The sequence below is a fragment of the Pleurodeles waltl genome, chromosome 3_1 (genome assembly GCF_031143425.1).
Source record: "Pleurodeles waltl isolate 20211129_DDA chromosome 3_1, aPleWal1.hap1.20221129, whole genome shotgun sequence".
In the NCBI taxonomy this organism is placed as follows: domain Eukaryota; kingdom Metazoa; phylum Chordata; class Amphibia; order Caudata; family Salamandridae; genus Pleurodeles; species Pleurodeles waltl.
In genome coordinates, this window is record NC_090440.1 from 228,403,909 (window position 1) to 228,423,955 (window position 20,047).

The 20,047-nt window shown below is 42.2% G+C and overlaps 1 protein-coding gene across 2 annotated transcripts in view; it reads right to left on the bottom strand.

The window, feature by feature from the left end:
- The window catches only part of BBS4 (Bardet-Biedl syndrome 4), a 317,463-nt gene that overhangs the window by 173,856 nt on the left and 123,560 nt on the right, over positions 1-20,047 (bottom strand). For both annotated transcript variants that reach the window (XM_069222250.1, XM_069222249.1), the window contains exon 8: positions 7,454-7,581. In XM_069222250.1, coding sequence (XP_069078351.1) covers positions 7,454-7,581 — 128 coding nt within the window. The remainder of the gene's footprint in view (positions 1-7,453; positions 7,582-20,047) is intronic.

Genomic DNA, 20,047 nt, shown 5'->3' on the forward strand with positions numbered 1-20,047 from the left:
CTTTGTTGAAATGTGAGGCAAGAACTCTTGCAAGAGTTTTCATTCTGTTAAAATAAAAAGAAAATACTTTTCCAGCCTTATTTTCTGATGTCAGTAGCTGTCAGTGACCACCAAAACATGGCAGGAAAAGACAAAAATATGAGATGAAGTTGACAAATTTATGTGGAAAGATAAGTCCAGTTCTAAGTTTATAATGCCAATAGCTCTAACTCAAGAAAATGTGAGACCTACTGCATTGCAAATGCCTGTTAAGTGTTTCTTCATGCTCCAGGCTCTCCTTCAGAAGTTCATCACTCAGCAGCAGTATTAATAATGAGGATTAACCAATCCCTCGTACACTTACTGCCTATATAACTCCAATAAAGCTGATATTATCTGTCTTCCAAAGATATTTTCGGCTCTTTCCGGACCAAGGGAGTTGCGAGAGCAACGTAGACACGTAAATATTCTGTCATCAATGCCCCATGAAGAGCAGTCCAAGGGGGAGGTATGGTATGGATATTCACAATCAATAACATTACGAGTATGTGCTTTCACCAGTCTGTCCTGTGAAGGATGCCCATCAGGCCAGACATCTGAGAAGGACCATCATGACTAAAATAGGACATCAAGGGCACCTGAAATAAATGCAGAGGGCTCCATAGGCAGCTAAACTGTAGTAAAAATCAGTCTTGGTTGGGGGAACGGAATTAGCAAGCGGACATAATTTTACCATTGAACACAAGCCTATTCATGGATCCCAAACTGGACCATGATGTGTTGGGGATAGGCAGTCTGTGAAGGTGTTTAAAGTGATGACTGGAAGCTTTATAGCGTAGCTGGTGAGTGAGGGATGGCTGTCATAGGTAGTGGGGGCATGACCAGGGAGTGCCATGAATGCCAATCTTGGCAGTGGCAATTCTAAACAATTAAAACTAGGATTTGGAAACATGAACTTTAGTAGGGATACACTGAACCCCTTGAACTTTTGTGTGGGGAGAGGGGTTGAGGGTGGCCAAAACAGACTCCTCCTGCTCCTCCAGCGTCCAAAAATAAAAATAAACTGTCCTGCAGGTACTGCAGTACTTCTGCAGGACCCTCCAGTGAGGTACCACATGACTCCCCTAGGAGCTGCTGCACCCCCATGGTACAGTGGACTGTGCAACCTTCTGTAAGTGAAGCTTGCCCTACCCTGCAGTACCATGTAGATAACATTTACACAGCAGTATCACAAAAAAAACATAAGAGGATGTTGTGAGGGTGTAACAAGAAATCCCCTCGGGTGACTGTCTGCTTATACATTATCAGAAAAAGTAAACAAGCAAATACAATTTAACCAATTAATAGACATAGAATCTCAAACCAGTTCAGTCAAGGTCAATTACTGAAAGTAACAGCCTTGAGTGACATTACATTTCTGACTTTCAGCTATCAAGAGGTGAAAAAGAAACAACTAAGGTAACTTCTTCTAGAAAAGTCACTCCTTTTGACTTGGTTACCTCCACTTATTGCCTGTTTATGAGTGTGTTTAGACTGTTTTCATTGGGATCCTGCTAACCAGGAACCCAGTGATTGTGCTCTCTCCTCTAAATTTGGTTGCTCTGGTAACCTTAACACCCCGCAATTGGCATACTGGTGTACCCCTGTGAGTCCCTAATATATAGTACTTAGGTACCCAGGACACTGCTACACCAGAGGTCCCCCCATGGGCTGCAGCATGTATTAAGCCACCCATGGGAGCCCATGCAACCTATGTGGGCAGGCCTGCCATTGCAGCCTGCGTGAAAACATGCATGCACCCTTTCACTGCACGAGGTCACTGTCTGTCACCCCTATGGTAGACCCACCTAGCCCAGATGGTAGGGTGCAGGTTCCTGGGCGTGAGGGCACCCCTGCACAAGCAGCGGTGCCCCTATGAACTCCAGTTCCAATGCACTGGACTTTGTAAGTGCGGGGAAGACATTTTTCCCATGTACTGGCCACAGGTCACACTACCTGTTGTCCAGCTACATAATGGTAACTCAGAACATAGGCATGTTTGTACCAAACATGTCGGAATCATACCCCAATACTAATGCCAGTATTGGTAGCATGATTCCATCCACTGTGGGTGCTCCTTAGAGCCCCCCCCCCCCCCAGAATTGCTCCTACCACTCTTCCAGGGTTTGCGGGCAGCCCATGCTGCTGCAGCCACTCAAGACAGGTTTCTGCCTTCCTCCTGCTTGACCAGAGAAAGCAGGGGAAGGCACTGGTGTGCATCCTCTGGGGTAAGCAAGACTTCAGCTGCACCAAAGAAGCAAGAAGGAATCGCCCTTGGAGTGAAGGAGTTACTCCCCTGCATCCGCAGGCACCTAAGGTTATGACGTCTGGCTGCTGGGATCTGCTCTCCACAGGAACTGCATGGATCCTCCAACATAGGTGGTGGTTCTGAGTGGTCCTCTTGATCCTCTCTGTCCAACTTGGGAGACGGTAAGCCCTTGCCTCTCCTTGCAGGACAGTACCGCTATGCACCGTGACTCTTGCCGCAACCAGGGCTTGTTGACTCTTGCTCCAAGGGATCTTCAGGCTCCAAGTACCCCCGGCCTCCTGCACTTCATCCTTGCAAGGACAGTCTCTCCTCTGTTGCTCCGGCGACGTGGGTCTTCTCTCCAGGTATGCTGACTGGGCCTCACTGCAGCTTACTGTGCCCACTGCCTGTGGGGGCTGCGTCTGCTTCTGCTGTCTCTTCTGACTGCTAAGGGTCAGCCCAGACTCCCCTCCAAGGGTCGAGTCCCCTGGACCTTTCTGGTCCCTCTTCTTCTCTGCAAATTCTCCTTTGCCCAGATTTGCATTTGCTAAGGCTTGTTGGTGGTCCTCCTGACCACTGAACATTTGCGACCCGACGACCAACGTGGGACATTATCTGCACGACTCCAAGGACCTCCCTGCAGCTCCAGGGCTCCACAGCTGATCATCTTCCCTCGTCGACCTGGATCTTCATCCACAGAAGGGTGGGTAGTGGCTCCTGCCCCACCTGTACACTCCTGCATGAACTGGACTCTGTCCCCTTCTCTTGCAGGTCCTCTTCTTGGCTTCCACTGGACTGGTCCTGGTCTTGCAATCTTCCTTTTCCAAGTCCCCTTTTTAGTCCTTGGGAAGACCTGGTAACTTATCTCTGCTCTCCAAGTTGCTGGGGGTCATCTAGCTACTCACCTCTTGGGGTCCCAAATTCTTCTAGCTCCCTTTGAACAAGTCTACATCCTTGGGTGGGGGATCTAACGTTGCATTCCACTACTTCAGTTTATTGTTTGCCCCCCCTCAATAGGGACCTAGCTATTTTCTGCTATTTCTTGCCAATGCTTGTTGTTTCTATATGCTAATTCCTAGAAATTACTGTGTATACATAGTGAGTACTTACCTCCAGTAATCTAGTTCACTGCTACTGTAATAAAGTACCTTTATTTTTGTAACACTGTGTGGTTCCTTTCAGGTGTGATATGTTACTGTGTGACTGCTGTGGTATTACAAGTGCTTTACACTCCTCCTAGATACGTTTTGGCTGCTCGCCACAGCTACCACTAGAGAGCCCTGGCTTCCTTGACACTGTCTCATTCACTAATAGGGGTTTCCTGGACCTGGAATATGGTGCAAACATCACTGGTGTCCACCACACACCAGGCCAGCTTCCTACACTTGTTACTCACAACTAATTGCATCAAAAAAGTTGCTACCGGTGGGATAATTCATTTTAGCAGCATTATTTTCTTCGTTGCAAATAAAGAAACCCTCAGTAATTGCTTCTTTACAGGAAAAGAGATATGTTGGTTTAACAAACCCACAGATTATTAGACTAAATATTGAACACTTCTTGTTAATAGGTGATGGCTTTGATTAATCATGACCTTTACATAGACCAGGATCTATCCAGGTGCATTAGTAGAATAATGAAGAATGATTTAATGGCAGAGAATTGAATGATTCCAGATGGGTTCAAGAAGGTCATGCTAATTTGCGATCTGGCCTACAGAACTCTGATATCATTTCCCTCATTGTGTTAAATGTTAATGGTTTGGTTCATCAGGTATTTGGTGTAGGATTCATTGATCTGTTAAGGGAAATTATTTTACCTTCATCCAGGAGACAAGACTGGTTGACGACTGCTTCCTGATGGGCTTTTTTTGCTGCATTTAATGAACATGTACTGCAGGAAGGGAAGTCCGCCTCTTTAGGGGTTGGATAATTTTTATGTTTATAGACTTGAATGTATCTTCAAGAAAAATTGGGATTAAATGCCACCGGACTAAAGTAGTCTACCTGACGTTGTGAAAGACTGGGCTGATTTAAAGTGAATTGTATTACTCAATATATATTTTATTTATTCTAGTTGTGACTCCAGTGTATAGGATCTTGTTGATTTGCGGACAAATTTGAAAGAATAGGAAAAAACTTTCAGATGCAAAATGGATTTTTAGTAGTGACTTCAATCAAAAATGAGATTTACATTAAGATGATATAGCTGAGCCTAGTTGAGAGTATTTTTAATATCTTTCAATATTCATCAAGGAAAATATTCTTCTTGTAAAAGCTCCAAGCAAACATTGGGGGAAGATACTCTTAGGAAAACACCTAATTTATTTAAATTGGTGCTTCACGGAAGATTACCTTCAACTAAAAATGTAAAGCATGGAACTGAGCTTCATCAGATTGACTATATTTTCATATCACTACAGTTACCATCAAAATGCTGAGTATATATGGCATTTCACATAGGAAAGTGATCATTTTTATCTTCAGGCTCGGCTGAAAATTTACACTTTTAATAAATCTAATTATATTCCACATTGATTACCTGCAGCATTTGCAAACATGTCATTTTGTTTGTCAAATATTACAACAGCTTAAATCAGTTCAGTTAGATGGGTCCACCATCTTTGTATATTTCTTCAGGCTCCACTGGATTAGAATGAAGTGGTGGGTATAGAAATCACGGAGTGTTTTAAATGTTCTCTAAATATGAATACTCAAAGGAGCCATGACACGGAGGTGAATAAACAAGATCCATTGTACGATAAAGAAGGAAGACGATGCCTGAGATCTGTACATGTCTCTTTGCAAATTTAGGAAAGACAAGAGCGAGTTCATTTGCCTGATACACAAATATGACCATACTCATTATACAAATGCATTAAAAATACAAATCTGGCCTATTTATGCTATAGGAAAACAATATTTCACGTTATAGACTCTGGTAACAGCAAAGATTCTTCGTCATCTTGTCCAAACAGGATTATGGATGGAAATTGCCACCCCCAGAATGTACAATTTCAAGGTGGTCTGGACAAATTACTTGTTTATATGATGGGCCAAACAATGATGGAACTGATACGGATTATAAAATGAACAAGGCTTTATTAGCTAGTACATCAATGGAAAATATTGACAATGTGATTCAACCCATGAGGGCTGCAAGTCCTGATAGTTTACTTGAATATATTGTTTGTTTACATTCTTTGTGGTAGGCTGCACAGCTTTAGCCCTTATATCAGTGTAGTGAAAAGAGAGGGGCTATAATAAATCTTGTAAAAGCCATGTTTCAAAAAAGGCAATAAAGACCATTCAGCTTTTATAGACTTATCATTAATTAACTTGGCCACAAAGACTTTTGTAAACTTGGTGCTGAATCAGTTAAATGTTCTTGATGCAAATCATAATATGCAAAAACAGCTGTTTGACTTTACTTCAGTGCTTTGTTTTTGTGGGAGACCTTTTGGAGGTCCATGTAGGTTGAACATGTTATGGATTGTCGTTTTGTTGACTTTCTGGTGTCTTTGACTCAATGTGTTGATTGCTTATGGATTTACCCAGAGAGACAATCTGATTTTCCCTGGCTATTTTCAATTATAATACTCTTACACTGAACTAATGGGGCCCAGGCTATCTCTAAAGGGAAACTATAATTCAAGGTTTCAGTAAACAATGGGCTGAGGAGTGCCTATTAACACCTCGATCGTATTGGAATTTGTTGCTCAGAACCAATATCTGGGTATGACATTCACCAATTCTATGTCATGCTCTAACCGATAGCACAAATAACAAGTCAAACCTAAAAGTATTTTGGCACAGTGGATAATGTGTAATAGTCTTTTTGGAGGTTTCTTCTGGTCTCCTTTTTTGAGAGCTATGAAAGGGATAATACTCCCAACGTGGTTATTTGAATGCGAGGTTCTGGTACTATCTTAGTGGCAGATTCAATTTCACATGTTTACAAGGCTATGTTCTCAGGCGAGATTCTGGACTCTCACAATCTGGGATTCTTCAGGCATTAAGGCTGATACAGACGTCTCAGTTCCTCCCAGCTCACCCTTGCAGCCGTCCCCAAGATTCAGAAAAGTACAGCAATAGGAAGATCCTTCTCCTACCTAGCAGCCTGGACATGGAACACGCTACCTCTCAAGCTCAGGCAGAACGCATCACTGAAGCAGTTCAGGAAGGACCTCAAGACCTGGCTCTTCGACTGAGCAGTACGCCCACATACAGCACCTTGAGACCCTATGGGTGATTAGCAGACCTCCACAAATCCTTGATTGATTGATACTTGGAATATGTTTGTTGGATATAATTGCTAAAAAGACAAGCTATTAATTTCCTTTAAAATAATAAACACTCGGAAAAGGGGAACTTATCACATTTGAGCTTAGCTGGGGTAGAGCAGCTTACGTATAAATTTCTCGAGAGCTCTAAATGTAGTTAATATCTTGATTTTTTTTATGATATTCAAACTTTGAGGCCTGTTGGTGAGACATAATTGGCAACTTAATGCTTCCCAATCCTCTTATGAAGAATGTTATTCTGAAATGGTGGATAGGAGTTTATCCTAGATGGCAAATACCTGGGTTTATGAAATCTGTAAAATTGAATTACGGACAGTGTATGTGCCCACTGCAGTGTAAATGTTCCAATAAGAATGTGCTATTAGACTGTATCTGATTTTCAGACACAAGGCAGGTCTTTCAATCGTTGTTTTTAAAATGTGGTTTTACGTCTAGGACAGAGGCAATAGAGCTGGGAAACATAGTAACTTTCTGAATGTTTCCCTGTAGTATTTAGTAAATGTTTATTTTCTTTTTACTATTCATGTTCTTTATTTATCATGTATTGCCATTAAAACTCACTGATGAAAATACAATTCCCAATAACTGAAAGATAATCAGAAAGTACGCTTTTTTGTATGACGAACGTGCAGTGTGCAATGCTGCCGTCAGAAAAGCATCTTTTAATGTATCGTAAGTTCTTCAGTGTGGAATGCTTTCTGAAGTCTTGCAAAGACCATATATAACTCGTTTACACTCCCATTGCCCTCCTGACAGAAACGACCATGTGGCATTAGATGATTGCTCATACTGGAGAAGTGCAATGAATTTAACACTTCAGTAAACAGCCCAGGGATCCCTAGCCAGGTTGGAACAATGCTAGGATCTAAACAAAACCTCCTTACTCAACAGCTTTCTTGTACACCTCGATAGCCTGGTCCATGTCCCCCTCCAAAAGATGGATCCTACCGAGCATCACGGAGCTCATGTCATGTCTGCTAAGCTGCAGAGCCATTGTTAGCTGTTCTTTCGCCTGTCAAAAGAAAGGGGATGAAGCAGAAATATGGCATGTGATTAAACCACTAAATACATTCCAAATACAGTCCCATTCACACCCAAACATATCTTCAATGCACACATTACAATCCAAACATATACCAATTGAACTCTATTTTCGGCCCATTTGTGGATGATTTTGGTCTTATTTGCTGAAAGAAGTGTGACTCAGCTGGAAGGCAGTGTCAATTTTAATCTTTTAGATAGAGTGCAGAAACAGAAAAATTAAGGCCTGCGCCGTATTAACAAAAAAGTGGTTAAGAGCATGGCCCCTGTTCTCAGATAAATAAAAGTATGTAGTGTGTGTCCTGTCCTTCAGCCCATATCCTGTGGTCAGTTTTGAAAGTGGGCCGAAGCCCCCACAACAGCATGGATGGCAGAGGAACTATCTCGGAGGAAGATGCACATTCTCTGCACACATTATGGACTGCCAACAATTACCACAGAGTCAAAGGCACTGTGAACTTCATAGGATGCCTGCCATAACAGGTCTGCACTCCACCTGAAGGAAGATGAGCAGGAGGTGATTGGTTACCAAAGTCTGCAATGATGCACAATTTCTGAATAACTTATGGGATTGACACCAACTGCCACAGTGTGGGAATATAAACTGGCCTTGTGACCCAAGGAGCAAGTTCACTTGAACTGCACATCTTTTCCGCCAACGTTTTTCAGCCACTTTTACAGCTTTACTCCTTTCAGACACAAACTTGGCTTGCGCTGTAGAGCAGCTGTGAGAGTGGAAGTGCCAAAGCAAAGAACACCCTATCTCCCCCCATTATGTGTGCTTAAAACAGAGTTTGCTAGCTAGAAATGTTTAGGGAGGCTTGTAGAGACCAAAAGAGCTGGTCAGTACACAAACATCAAGGCAGCCCTTGACGCCGAGAAAATCGCAGAACCACATCCTGACAGAAATCAGTATTGGCAGAAAAACACATGTTATATAGAACGCAATGAGATGTTTGTCTCTTTGTGAGGTAGAGCAGCCAAGGCTGCCAGCCGTACAGCAGCAGTGACAGGCAAGTTGGTAGAAAAATTGGAATTCTCACTGCCTTTGTAGGTAGTCAAAAAATCATAATTAGTAAATAAGTGTAATTAGCTACCTAAAGCATCTCGTATCCAAAGTAATCACACAAAACCCTTGTGCAAGCCCTAGTTCGGTCTGCACTGAATTACAGAACCACTAGATATAACATCTTACTCCTCTAAAAGAAATCATAAATTTAGAGGCAAGACTAATTTCCAGAAATGAAAGGACCGCTCATGTCTCTTAGGGCCGGCCAGATGTATCAAAATGCAGTTCTGCAACTCCTAAATAGCGACTCCACAGAAATCGCTGTTTTGGAAATGCAAAACAATATGTCTGAAATTTCAGATTTCTTAATAGCGATTCCTACAAAGTAGGAATCGCTATTAGGAAATCACAGTTAAGAAATACCATGCCATTTGTTACAATGGGGTGTTTTAACATTAACAAAAAAGCCATTTCCTATTAGCAAATCGCTATTTTGGAAATGAAAAACCAAGGATGGCTATAGGAAAAAGGACGCCCATGATGCACCCCAAAAATAGTGGTGCCTAGGGGAATGTATGTGCTCTATTGCATTTGTTTTTTGTTTTTTTTTAAAAAGCACATTTGGTTGGTTTTTTTTTTTAAATTGTACATGGTTATTATTAACTTGGAGACGATGGTAACTGCAATTCCTAAATGCCCAATTTGTGTTTAGGAAATGCTTTGCATATGTGAATAGGAATTATAAATCGGTAATCCCTATTTGCGATTTCCTATTTAGGAGATCACAAACTGCGATTTCTACTGGGTAGAAATTGCAATTTGTGACCGCTTACAAGGCTGTGTGCATCTCTAAAAACCCATTCAGCATTTCTTAACTGCCCGAAATAGCGATTCGGACCGTAAGAAATGCTAAATGGCTTTGTACATCTGTCCCTTAGGTACTTAAATCTCCAAAAGTGGCTTCATAGAGATAAACACTGTCTGCTGATAACTGCATGAGTTGTGTACAAAACTTTACAGCATCTTGACAAACCTGCGCAGAAGCTAAAGTCCTAAGGTAAAAACAGAAATCCCAGAAAGAAAAAATTGCAACCTTCAAATAAACGCCCAAAATACACAACGACATTCACCTAGAGCCCCACAATGGCTCCTTTATTCATTTCTTTAAAGAAAGGGATGAAAAGAATATTTGTAAATGAGGCCCAGGTCAAATACATTTGCCCTAATCAAGTGAACTTCCATCAAGATTAGAGATCCTCCCATCATCGGAGAGTATGTAAATACCATCACAAGCATCACATTTTTGTGCTCTGAAAAAGTCTGCCTGTACAACAATTTATTAAGAGTTATAACATTGTCCTTAAATGTATGCCAATGTCTATGGTTTATTTTTGCAATATGTAAAATGCCTGGAAATCATCAATGTTTGTGCTATATATGAAACTACAAAAAGAAATAAATGACAATCAATCCGAAAGCATTTCGAAGTGACAAGCATGAAGATGCAGACCAACCTGCAGGATTCTGCCTGCTTTGAGGATAGCGAAGACGAGAGTTTAAGTCCACTAACACTTGTACTACCCAAAAAAGAAAAGAATAGTGGAAACGTAGCTACAAACAACACAGAAAAAAAACTACAGGGTATTCTTCTCACTTCTACCAAATCACACAGTAATGCACAAATACTTTGTGACCACTAGTGCAGTTGCCAAAAATAGAAATGATTAACTGGACGGAGAAGGCAGACATGAAGCATTCACGAAGTGGAACCGGTGAATTGCAACCACCCAGCATCGCAGGAGGCACACAGAAACCCCCAAAATGGCTACATGCTACCCTGTGCCCCTTCCACGATTTGCCATTTATGGTGGCATTGTGACTAGGAATGAGCCAGTGGTGTGGCGTCGGGGGTTTGGACTTCAACAAGCAGTGTGAATATCCCGGATTGTCCAAGACTGGCATGGTTTCGATTTGTCCACCACGTACAGTCCATGAAGCCGAAAGCCCGGCAAAACATGCAGCGGACATCAGGCAGCAGAGATTTATGTGTTCCTGGTGTCACCACGATTGCAGTGGGGAAACGCACTATCCGCTGAATGGACACATGAGGTCAAAGCCAACTTTCTCCCAAGGCAAGGTAGGAAACTTAAAAGTTGGACTGGACATCTTCAGTAGATCGTCACTATTTGCACAAGAGACTCTCTCATCTTTCATTTACCAGCTCTATTATGGCTACAACAATCTGGAATAAGCCTTTGACGAGTTTCTGTCATTCCATTTTTCTGGAATGGTTTATTTCCATTAACTAATCTCAACCAAAAAATCATCATCCACATTCAATTTGTCATTACGTATACAAGATCGCTGGTAGGCTACCTCCAACATCATTGCCCATTCACCTTTACACAAAAGCAATCCGCACTAAACGCCATCCATCGCAGTGCTTCCTTCCACGCGGCTTTCAACACCATGAATGCAGACACCAAAAGTGTCTGCAGTCCTTACCGGCTTCTTACACTCCTCATCATTGCAACGTAACTAGCCTGACAGCCATCCACTGTACAATCCTTGACTCGTGCTCCCGCAACAAAAATTCCCACTTGCACGTCCTCGATAAAATCCGTTCCAATCCGTTATATATTAGCACCACCTACAGGTAGGTCTGTGGCATGCCATATCATGAACAACCAAGGTCCCACGCAATAATTGTACGTGTATTGATTGTTTAACGCACGGACAAATATTCTTTTCGGTCAATAAATGCTTCAATTTAACAATTTTCAATAACCGGGAAGCCAACGGTATCTTGCTCTCTTGATCTCCTTTTAATTGTATTGTTTTAAAATGGATTTTACTCTGGACGTAGTCTGTGTCAAAATACTAGGGAGCTTCATGAAACAAGCACTGACAAAACCAATAGGCCTCGGCAATCCGAGAACTATTGGCTTTGTCTATGTCTTTTATCCATCTGTTATAGAGTGGAGTACATGTATGTGGTGTGAAGTTAAACTAAGTGTAGTGTAAATATGTGGCATGATGCGGAGTGGAATTATGTTGCATTGTGTGGATTTACGTGGAGTGGCATTGGGTGGGGTGGAGTAGCATGCAGTGGAGTGGAATTATGTGGCATGATATTGAAATATATTGTGTGGATTGCAATGTGTTGAGTGGAGTGCAATTGTTTAGGTTGTTGTGGAATTGTGTTGCTGGGAACTGTGTGGCATTTAATTGTGTGGTGTTGAGTGGAGTTGTGTGTAGTGGAATTATATGGTATGGTGTGCAGTGACATGTGGGTAGTAATTATGTGGTTCTGAGTGTAGTGGAATTATGTGAGTGGGATTGTGTCATGGAGCGGAATCATGTGGAGAGGTATTGTGTGTCGTAGAGTAGCATGGAGTGGAATTATGTGCCATGATGTGGAATTCTGTGGTGTGGATTGGATATATATATATATATATCTATATATATATATATATATATATATATAGATATATATATATCTATATATATCTATATATATATATATATATATATAAATATATATATATTTCTTGTGTGGAGTAGAATAATGTGGTGTAGAGTGTAATTATGTGGTGTGGAGTTGAACTATGTGGCACGGCGTGCATTGAGTCGAATTATGCTAAGTGGAATCACGTGACATGGCATTGAGTGTATTTATGTGGAGTGTTGCTACATAGCAAGGAGTGTATTTATGTGGAGTGTAATTATGCGGTGCGGAGTGTAATGATGCAGAGTTAAAATATGTGCTATGACGTGGTATTATACGGAATGTAATTATGTTGGGTAGTGTGGAATTGTGTGGTGCTGAATAGTGTGGCGTTGTGTGGAATTATGTGGCATAGTTTTGAGTGGAATTATGTGGAGTGGAATTATGAGGCATGGTGCAGAGCTGAATTTTCTGGAGAGCAATTTTGTGTTTTGGAGTGGAGTGGATATATGTGGAGTGGAATTATCTGAAGTTGAATTGTGTTGCATGGAGTGTAAGTATGTGCATTGGAATGGAGAGGAATTATGCTGTGCGGAGTAGTATTTTGTGAAGTCTAATTATATGGCATGAAGAGGAGTGGATATGTGGAGTTGAAATTGTGGACCGTAATTATGTGGCGTGGAGTGGAACTGTGTGGAGCTGAATTGTGTGGTGTGGAATTGTGAGATGTTGAAATGTGTTGTGTGTACTGGAATTATGCATTGTGGGTTGGTGTGTTGTAAAACTGCGTGGCACTTAATTGTGTGGCTTTGTGTTGAATTATGTAGAGTTGAATTATGTTGAATGCAATTCTTTGGTATAGAGCAGGTTGAATTGTGTGTAGTTGCTTTGTGGAGCATGAAGTGGAATTATGTGGAGTGGACAGGAATAGGTTGGTGTGGGGGAGAGAAATAAAGAGGGACGTCGCAGGAAGGGATGGATTCAAATGTAAGCTTCCCAGTGCCAAAATAAATACCTTCAGCAATGTAAACATGTTTACCTGTCATCTGATCTCTTCAAGCAAGCCAGGGCAGAGGATGTAGCATAACAACCAGAGCTGCTAAGTCTCAGCGCTGGCTCAACATTCTGTGAATCTTGGCAAATCACTTAACCTTCCTGTGCCTACTAAAAAATAAAGTTATCAAACAAGTGAAGAGATTCAGGTGTAGACAAAGATCCTTGTTCATTTGTCAAGAGGTGTTGTCCTTAGCAGAATGTGGGGATTTTCTGAGAGAAGACGCAATGCTGTAAACCAATACTGGTGCAGCCGCGAGGGGGCTATCAGGAGTATCCTGCAATGTTCAGTCTTGATCTTCGATAGAACTTGCAAAGAATCGGCATTTGGTGTTCTGGGGAGTTGCAAATAGGTCGAGGTTTTGCTTGCTCCACTGAGAGAAGATCTGACCGATTGTGTCCTGATCTAATTCTCACTTGTGGTTCAATGTTCTCAATCTGCTGAGAGTGTCTGCTTTCACATTTTATTTTTTTGGAATGCGCTCTGCTCGCCAATGCACCTCGTGTAGGATGGACCAATTCCAAAAGTGTTGTGATTCTCAAGACAGGAGAAGAGATCTGGTCCCACCCTGGTTGTTTTTATAGTGCATCATTGTTGTGCTGTCTGTATGTATTAGAACTGCTGAATTCTTTATCCTTGGAAGGAAAGCCTGTAGGGCCAGGTGCACTGCCCTGACCTTGAGCAGAATGATCTGATAGCCCCTTTGTTGTCTTATCCATTTGCTGCTGACTTGCAGGTCTTGAAGGTAGGCTCCCCATCCATCCAGGGAAGCGTCGGTAGTTATGACCCATGTAGAGGGTGGAGTGAGAAATGATGGACCCACCAATAGATGTAGAGTCTGGGTTCACCAAGATAGAGCCGTGACCATTGCTGGTGTAACGCTGATGGTATCATCAAAGGAACCTCTGGCTTGCTCTCATTGGCTGTCCTATTCTTCCTGGAGGGGTCACATTTGCAGCTGGCAGAATGGAATCAGAGGAATGCAAGAGACATCCTCCCCAACAGGGAGTTGAAGAGGCGCACTGAAAGAGACATTTTTCTTCGAATTGACTTGGCTAATGCTATTAGTTTTTGTCTTTCCTTCGTAGGAAATGCCTTGATGAGCGAAGTGTCCAATATTGCACCCATGAAAGTGATGTTTTTTGAGGGTGGAAAAATTGACTTTTTCAGGTTGATTGTAAGACCTACATCTCTGAAGAAGGTCATGCAAGTTGTTGTTGATGTCTGCACTTCTAGTTTTGAAGGAGCCTTGACTAACCAATGGTCCAGATACGACCAAAATTTTGTTTTTTTAGGAATGCTGCAAGTGGGGTCAAACATTTCGTGACTATCCCGGGGGCTGACTTCAGGCTAAAGGGAAGAACTCTGAATTGATAATGGCTGCCAACTATTGTGAATCTGAGGAATTTTCTGTGGGATAGATGAATGGGGATGTGAAAGTACGCATACTGAAGAACGTGGACATACAATCCTCGCAATTTAGAAGTGGTAGGATATCTTGCAGTGTTATCATATGGAATTACTGTTTTTTGAGATACGTATTTAAATCTCAGAGGTTGAGAATTGGACTCTATTCTTGCAGACTAGAGAGAAAAGGGAAAATAACCTCTTCCCTCTTTCTGAAACAGGAACTCTTCAGATGGCTCCCTTCTGGAGCTTGGTCAGTACTTCTCGATTGAGGAGATGGAAATGCTTTTGATGATAGGTATGAGAAGGTGGTGTTGGTGGAATCTGAATGAATTCTAGGGTGTGACCAAATTGAACAAGGACCAGGACCTATTGGTCTGTTGTTATGTCTTGCCAACGTCGAGTGTAATGGGAAATTCTTCCTCCTTGCCTGGAAGTCGAGGGAACACTGGGGGCTCTCATAAAAGGTCATTATCGACGACTTGTGTCCTTTCCTTGGTGTCCTGCTCTGGTTTATGCATGGGCCTGTTGTAGGCGGGCTGTGGAGGTTGTTTTTGAGGGTATTGTGGTCAAAATGGATGGTAGGAAGAGGAGTAGGAAGTATATCTGTACGGCTGACATCCTCCCCTGTATGATGGAAAACCTCATCCTCTGGCACCGCGGAAGGGCTGCTTCCTAAATTGAAGAGTTTGGAGGGATTTTGGCGTATTTGTATCTGTTTTTATAGCTTGCAGGGCTTCATTGACGTTTGCTGAACAGGGAATCCCCATCAAATGAGAGATCCAAGATATTGTTTTGCACTTCCAGCCTGAACAAAGTCGCTCTAAGCCAACACTGTCTCCTAAGAACAGCCACTCCCTCAAGCTGTCAAAATGCTGTAGCTGCATAATCAATGACTTCTGCCGAAGCACGTTCACCCTCCTGCATGATTTTCTTCGCCTCTGCTTTGGCTTCATCTGGCAGCTGCTCTAAGTATGGTGCAATGTCAACCCAGAGTTGTCTATCATATCTGCCTATGACAGCTAATGAATTTGCCTCCCTGACAGTAAGCACCGACCGACAGAGAAGAGAAGCATTTACCAATGTTGTCCAGGTGCCTGCCCTCCTTGTTCGGGGTGCAGATATTGGAGCAGAGGGATTTTTTGATCTTCTCTGGGCTGCCTGAGTTTTCACTGAATCTGGACTAGGGTGACCAGTTAGACAGGCTGGAGCATCCTCTGAAGCCTTATATTTTTTGTTCAGACATGGAAGAACAGCAGTAACCGTGACTCTATTTTTAATAACTTTAAGACCATACTCCCAAAAACAGTTAACAATGGGCATAGATCTTCCGCTCATTGGAAGGGCTCCTTTAAATGGTAAAAGAAGCAGTCAGTCTGATTCACAGGCATAGGGAGTGCAAATCTTTTAGCTGCTCTTTCCCAAAAATATGAAATCCCCAATGTATTTTGGTGGGGTATCCACGTGTCGATGACGAGGCTCTCGTCGACGATGCGATTCTCGACTTGTCAGAGGGTGGCACAGAGGAAGGTTTATTAAAGGAGTGAACCTTCAGAGGTGGAGTAGAAGGCTCAGGTGTAGCCTCTTTTAGCCCTTCTGAGGACGCAAAATGTCATTTTTTTTCCTTTTGTTTTTCAGAAGGTGAGTGTCTGTGAGGAGAACTGGAAGGACTGCAGTCTTTAAAGACCCACAAGTTTTTTAGGACTTCTTTGACTGCTCACTGGAAGTACGGGAGTGAGGGGACCTGTCCCTCTTTTGTGACCTTCTTGAGGATGTAGATGAGACACAGTGTCTTTTCTTGATTTTAGCTTCCGAAGCGAAATCAGCAGCCTTCCATCCGTGTTTTAAGGTCTTGTTGGAAAAGGTTTGGCATAACTTGCAATCTTTAGCAGAGTGGTCTGGATAAAGACAATAGATGCAATTGCCATGAGGATCCTCGAAGTGAAGCCTCTTTTTACCACAGGTCTTGCAGTGCCTGAAGAGACTCTTTTTCTCCTTATCTGGTATGACTGGATGAGAAGAAGTCAGATAAAACAGCAACAAATAATCCTTTGTGGAAGATAAAAACTCAAACAGAGAATTGTGTCATCTTCGTTCCATGTTTGAAGTCCTGAAGGACAGCATTTGTCAGCATTTGCACTGGGAAGCTCTGCCTTCAGGCGCTTCAAACACGGACGTAAAATCTGCAATCTGATATCGGCAAGCAAGCTAGGGGACAGGATATGGTGTAACGGTGAAAGCTACCATCTTTGGAGCTGGGGAACCAGGTTTGAGTCTCGTGCCTACAGAAAATGAATGTGTCCTTGTGTAAAGTGCACAAACACCTTCAGGTCGAGTTTGCGCTATGTAAAAGCTACAACAGAAACAAAAGTCAGAACCGTGCAAAGGCATCTGGCTTTCTGGCTCATCTACTGTGCCAGGGGCACAGCAATAGGAGGGAGGGGGAACAAACAAACACAGACAACACAGCTGACAGAGCCAGCTACGAAAGATGTACTCTGTAGAGTGCATCAACAAAAATAAAAAGTAGCTCCCAAAAGAGAAAGCAGTGTAAGGACATGAGTGCTAGGACCATGCTCCAGAAGAGGGTCACATGCAAGAAGAGGGAAGTGGTCACCGCAGAGCTGACCAGCAGGAAGCAAGCAATTAAGTGGCTTTGAAGTCATCCAATGGTAGGTAACGGGTGGCCCCCAAACCCACTAACAGTAAATAGCATGCCTTGAAGAGCCACATGTGCTGACTAGCCGAGACCTGAAAATGGCTTTGTGTCAAGGCCACCCTCAGCCCCCTCTTATCCTCAAGGAACTCTCTTAGAAACCACATTCCACATAGGCAACATATATCTAGTAAACTTTCTGAGGTGAGTTTTGCATAATCATAAATTGGGGGTAAAGTTCTGCTATGCCCAACACAGACATTAGTTGTTTTTTTGGTAAACTGATTTTGGAGCATCTTTAATTACTGACCCCTTCCAGACAAACTACAAATTTGAGGAATATTTTGGACTCTATGGTCCTCCAAATGAATGTGTTCATCACCTACAACACAATTTCTTTGTCAGTCTCCTGTTGTTCTTGGTTAGCCACATACCTGACAAAATTGTTCTAACTCTTTTTAAAACAGCTTCTTTGACCAACATCTTGCAGGTTCCCACTGTCATGTTAGAACACCATTCTAACTCACTCACACAATGCAATTATTTGTTCAACATCTTTTGTGACCATAAAGATTTTCACTAGGCAAATGGCCTCCCTTGAGCCGTGACTCTTCCCACACATTAAAGTTACTGCTGAACAGTTAACAATATTATTGTAATCTGCTAAATTCTCAGCAAGTGCTACCTAACCTCTCTAAAGGTGCAGTGTACATCTCTTACTTTTTCTTGACCTTGGCACTATTTCTAAACAGGCGCTACCTCAATTTATTTTAGCAATGTACTGAACATGACACTTACAGAAATGCACACACACACACCTATCCTGGTCACAGACAACCCCCTCCTTACTTGCGTTCATTAGTTTTACTCCTTCTACCCATCTCAGTCACTGGCAAGTTCTCACAAAGAGACTCAAATTCTGGTTGCAATATATTAATAATAGCATATTTCTTTCCATAATGTTATGAGGCTGCACACACCCCCAAATACCATTAGCCATGCCACCCAACCCCGACATCAGGCTCATCAGAGCTAGTGGAAAAGAATGGCGGTGATGGGTCAGTCTGAATTTAGTTTCACTAAGTATTCAGTGCATCTGTCACACTTGACACACAGAAGCCTGTCACTACCTTAGGATTCAGCCTCCTACCCTAGAAACTATACAAGTACCCGAGTCTGTGTCCAAGCCTTTACAAAAAGGGTACTGGAAAAGTGATAAGAAAACACAAACAGCTAAAATATATTTAACAAGTCTAAAAAATATCCTCTCAGTGAATTATAATCAATAAACATACTTAGATCTGTATCACGGGAGAGTAACTACTGTAATTTCAAAAAGACTGATTTTTTCCTTAATGCAAAAAACCTCTACATTCACAAGGCAGCTGCACAGCAACCTAGTAAAATGACTCTCCACATACCTTCTACTGTGAAGTTAAGCCTTGTAGGAGATCTATTGTGATTATAAATCTTACAGTGTGCTGCAGGCTATAACTTCAGGGACACGACACCCCCCCACGTAGTTTGAACATTGGCTGTCCAGTTCCTTGGATGAACTCCACAGCTGTAAATGGTCCCTCTCCCCACACCCCCAACGTAAGCAGTGTTCATACAACATAAATGCCATCTTTTCGGACAAGGAAAGTGGGAGATTAAAAAAATTAACATAATCGGGAGAGTGCATTTCCCCCATTGACTTCTATTGAATCAGAGGCATTTTCAGACGAGAGCCTGCTAAAAAAGGGAAATTTTCGCCTTCAGAAATTGGGAGTCTCTCGCTTGACATCTATGCAGCACAACACACATAGACCTGGGAAACTTGGCAGTTTAGGTAAATGTTAAAGTTTGTGTTGTCACTTCTGTGGTGTGATCACATTACATTTCTGGGGCACACATACTCTTCTTAACACACCTTACCGAAAGAAGAATGCAATCCATTCCCCAGTACAGACAAAATGAGACACAGATGCATAGTCAACCAATTACCAGGGTGCATAGGTGCATATGCGGGGTGTATGGCAGCACTGTTCACCCAGAAAAAAACATCATAAAACGTTAACAATCACACCCCAAAATGAGCTTTTCCTTCTCCATCTTCTACTTGGCATTCAACTGCAGCTCAAACTTACAAACACAACTCCTTAAGCAGCACTTTCTCTAAATGTACTAGCTCCACTCAGCACCTCTTAAGGCATTAAAAACCGAGAGGCACTACTTTGATAGAGTCCTTGATTTCAGGACAAGCATCCTGATTGCAGATAGTAAAAAAAAGTAGCGTGGGGCTCACCTCTAAGACACACAAACCGGAAAACATAGGATACCATAGTTCTCTCTCTCATTTACCATGTTTCTGAGTTAGTCTTTACCACTCAGCAGCCTGGTGATATTTGTGTGCATCAAGCAGGTCTCAGGTTTGAATCAGGGCAAGGATTACTCAGACACTCAAATGATAACTTCGAGCCAGAAATGTACTGATCGAGGAACGCTGGAGGGCCTGATACCTACTATTCATGATCCACAATGAAATATACATGCCACACATCCATAAGGTCCCTCATTGTTAGCACCAATAAGAACCTTCTCAGAATGCTGGCTTGGCATTCCATCTAATACAGAAAATTTATTTTGACACATGGAAATGTAAACACTAATCATATCGAACATTCTCACTATGCTGCTCTGCATATCAAATAATACCCAACTATTTTATGCATGTTGGCTGAACAAGATAGCGCTATGAAGTGGTCGAGAGACAATGTGTTTGCGCTATCTAAAACAATAAAAACATACCATGGACAAAAACAAAAGAAAAGGTCAAGGTGCAATAATTAGTGCTCTCAGACAATCATATGCTTTTTCACTT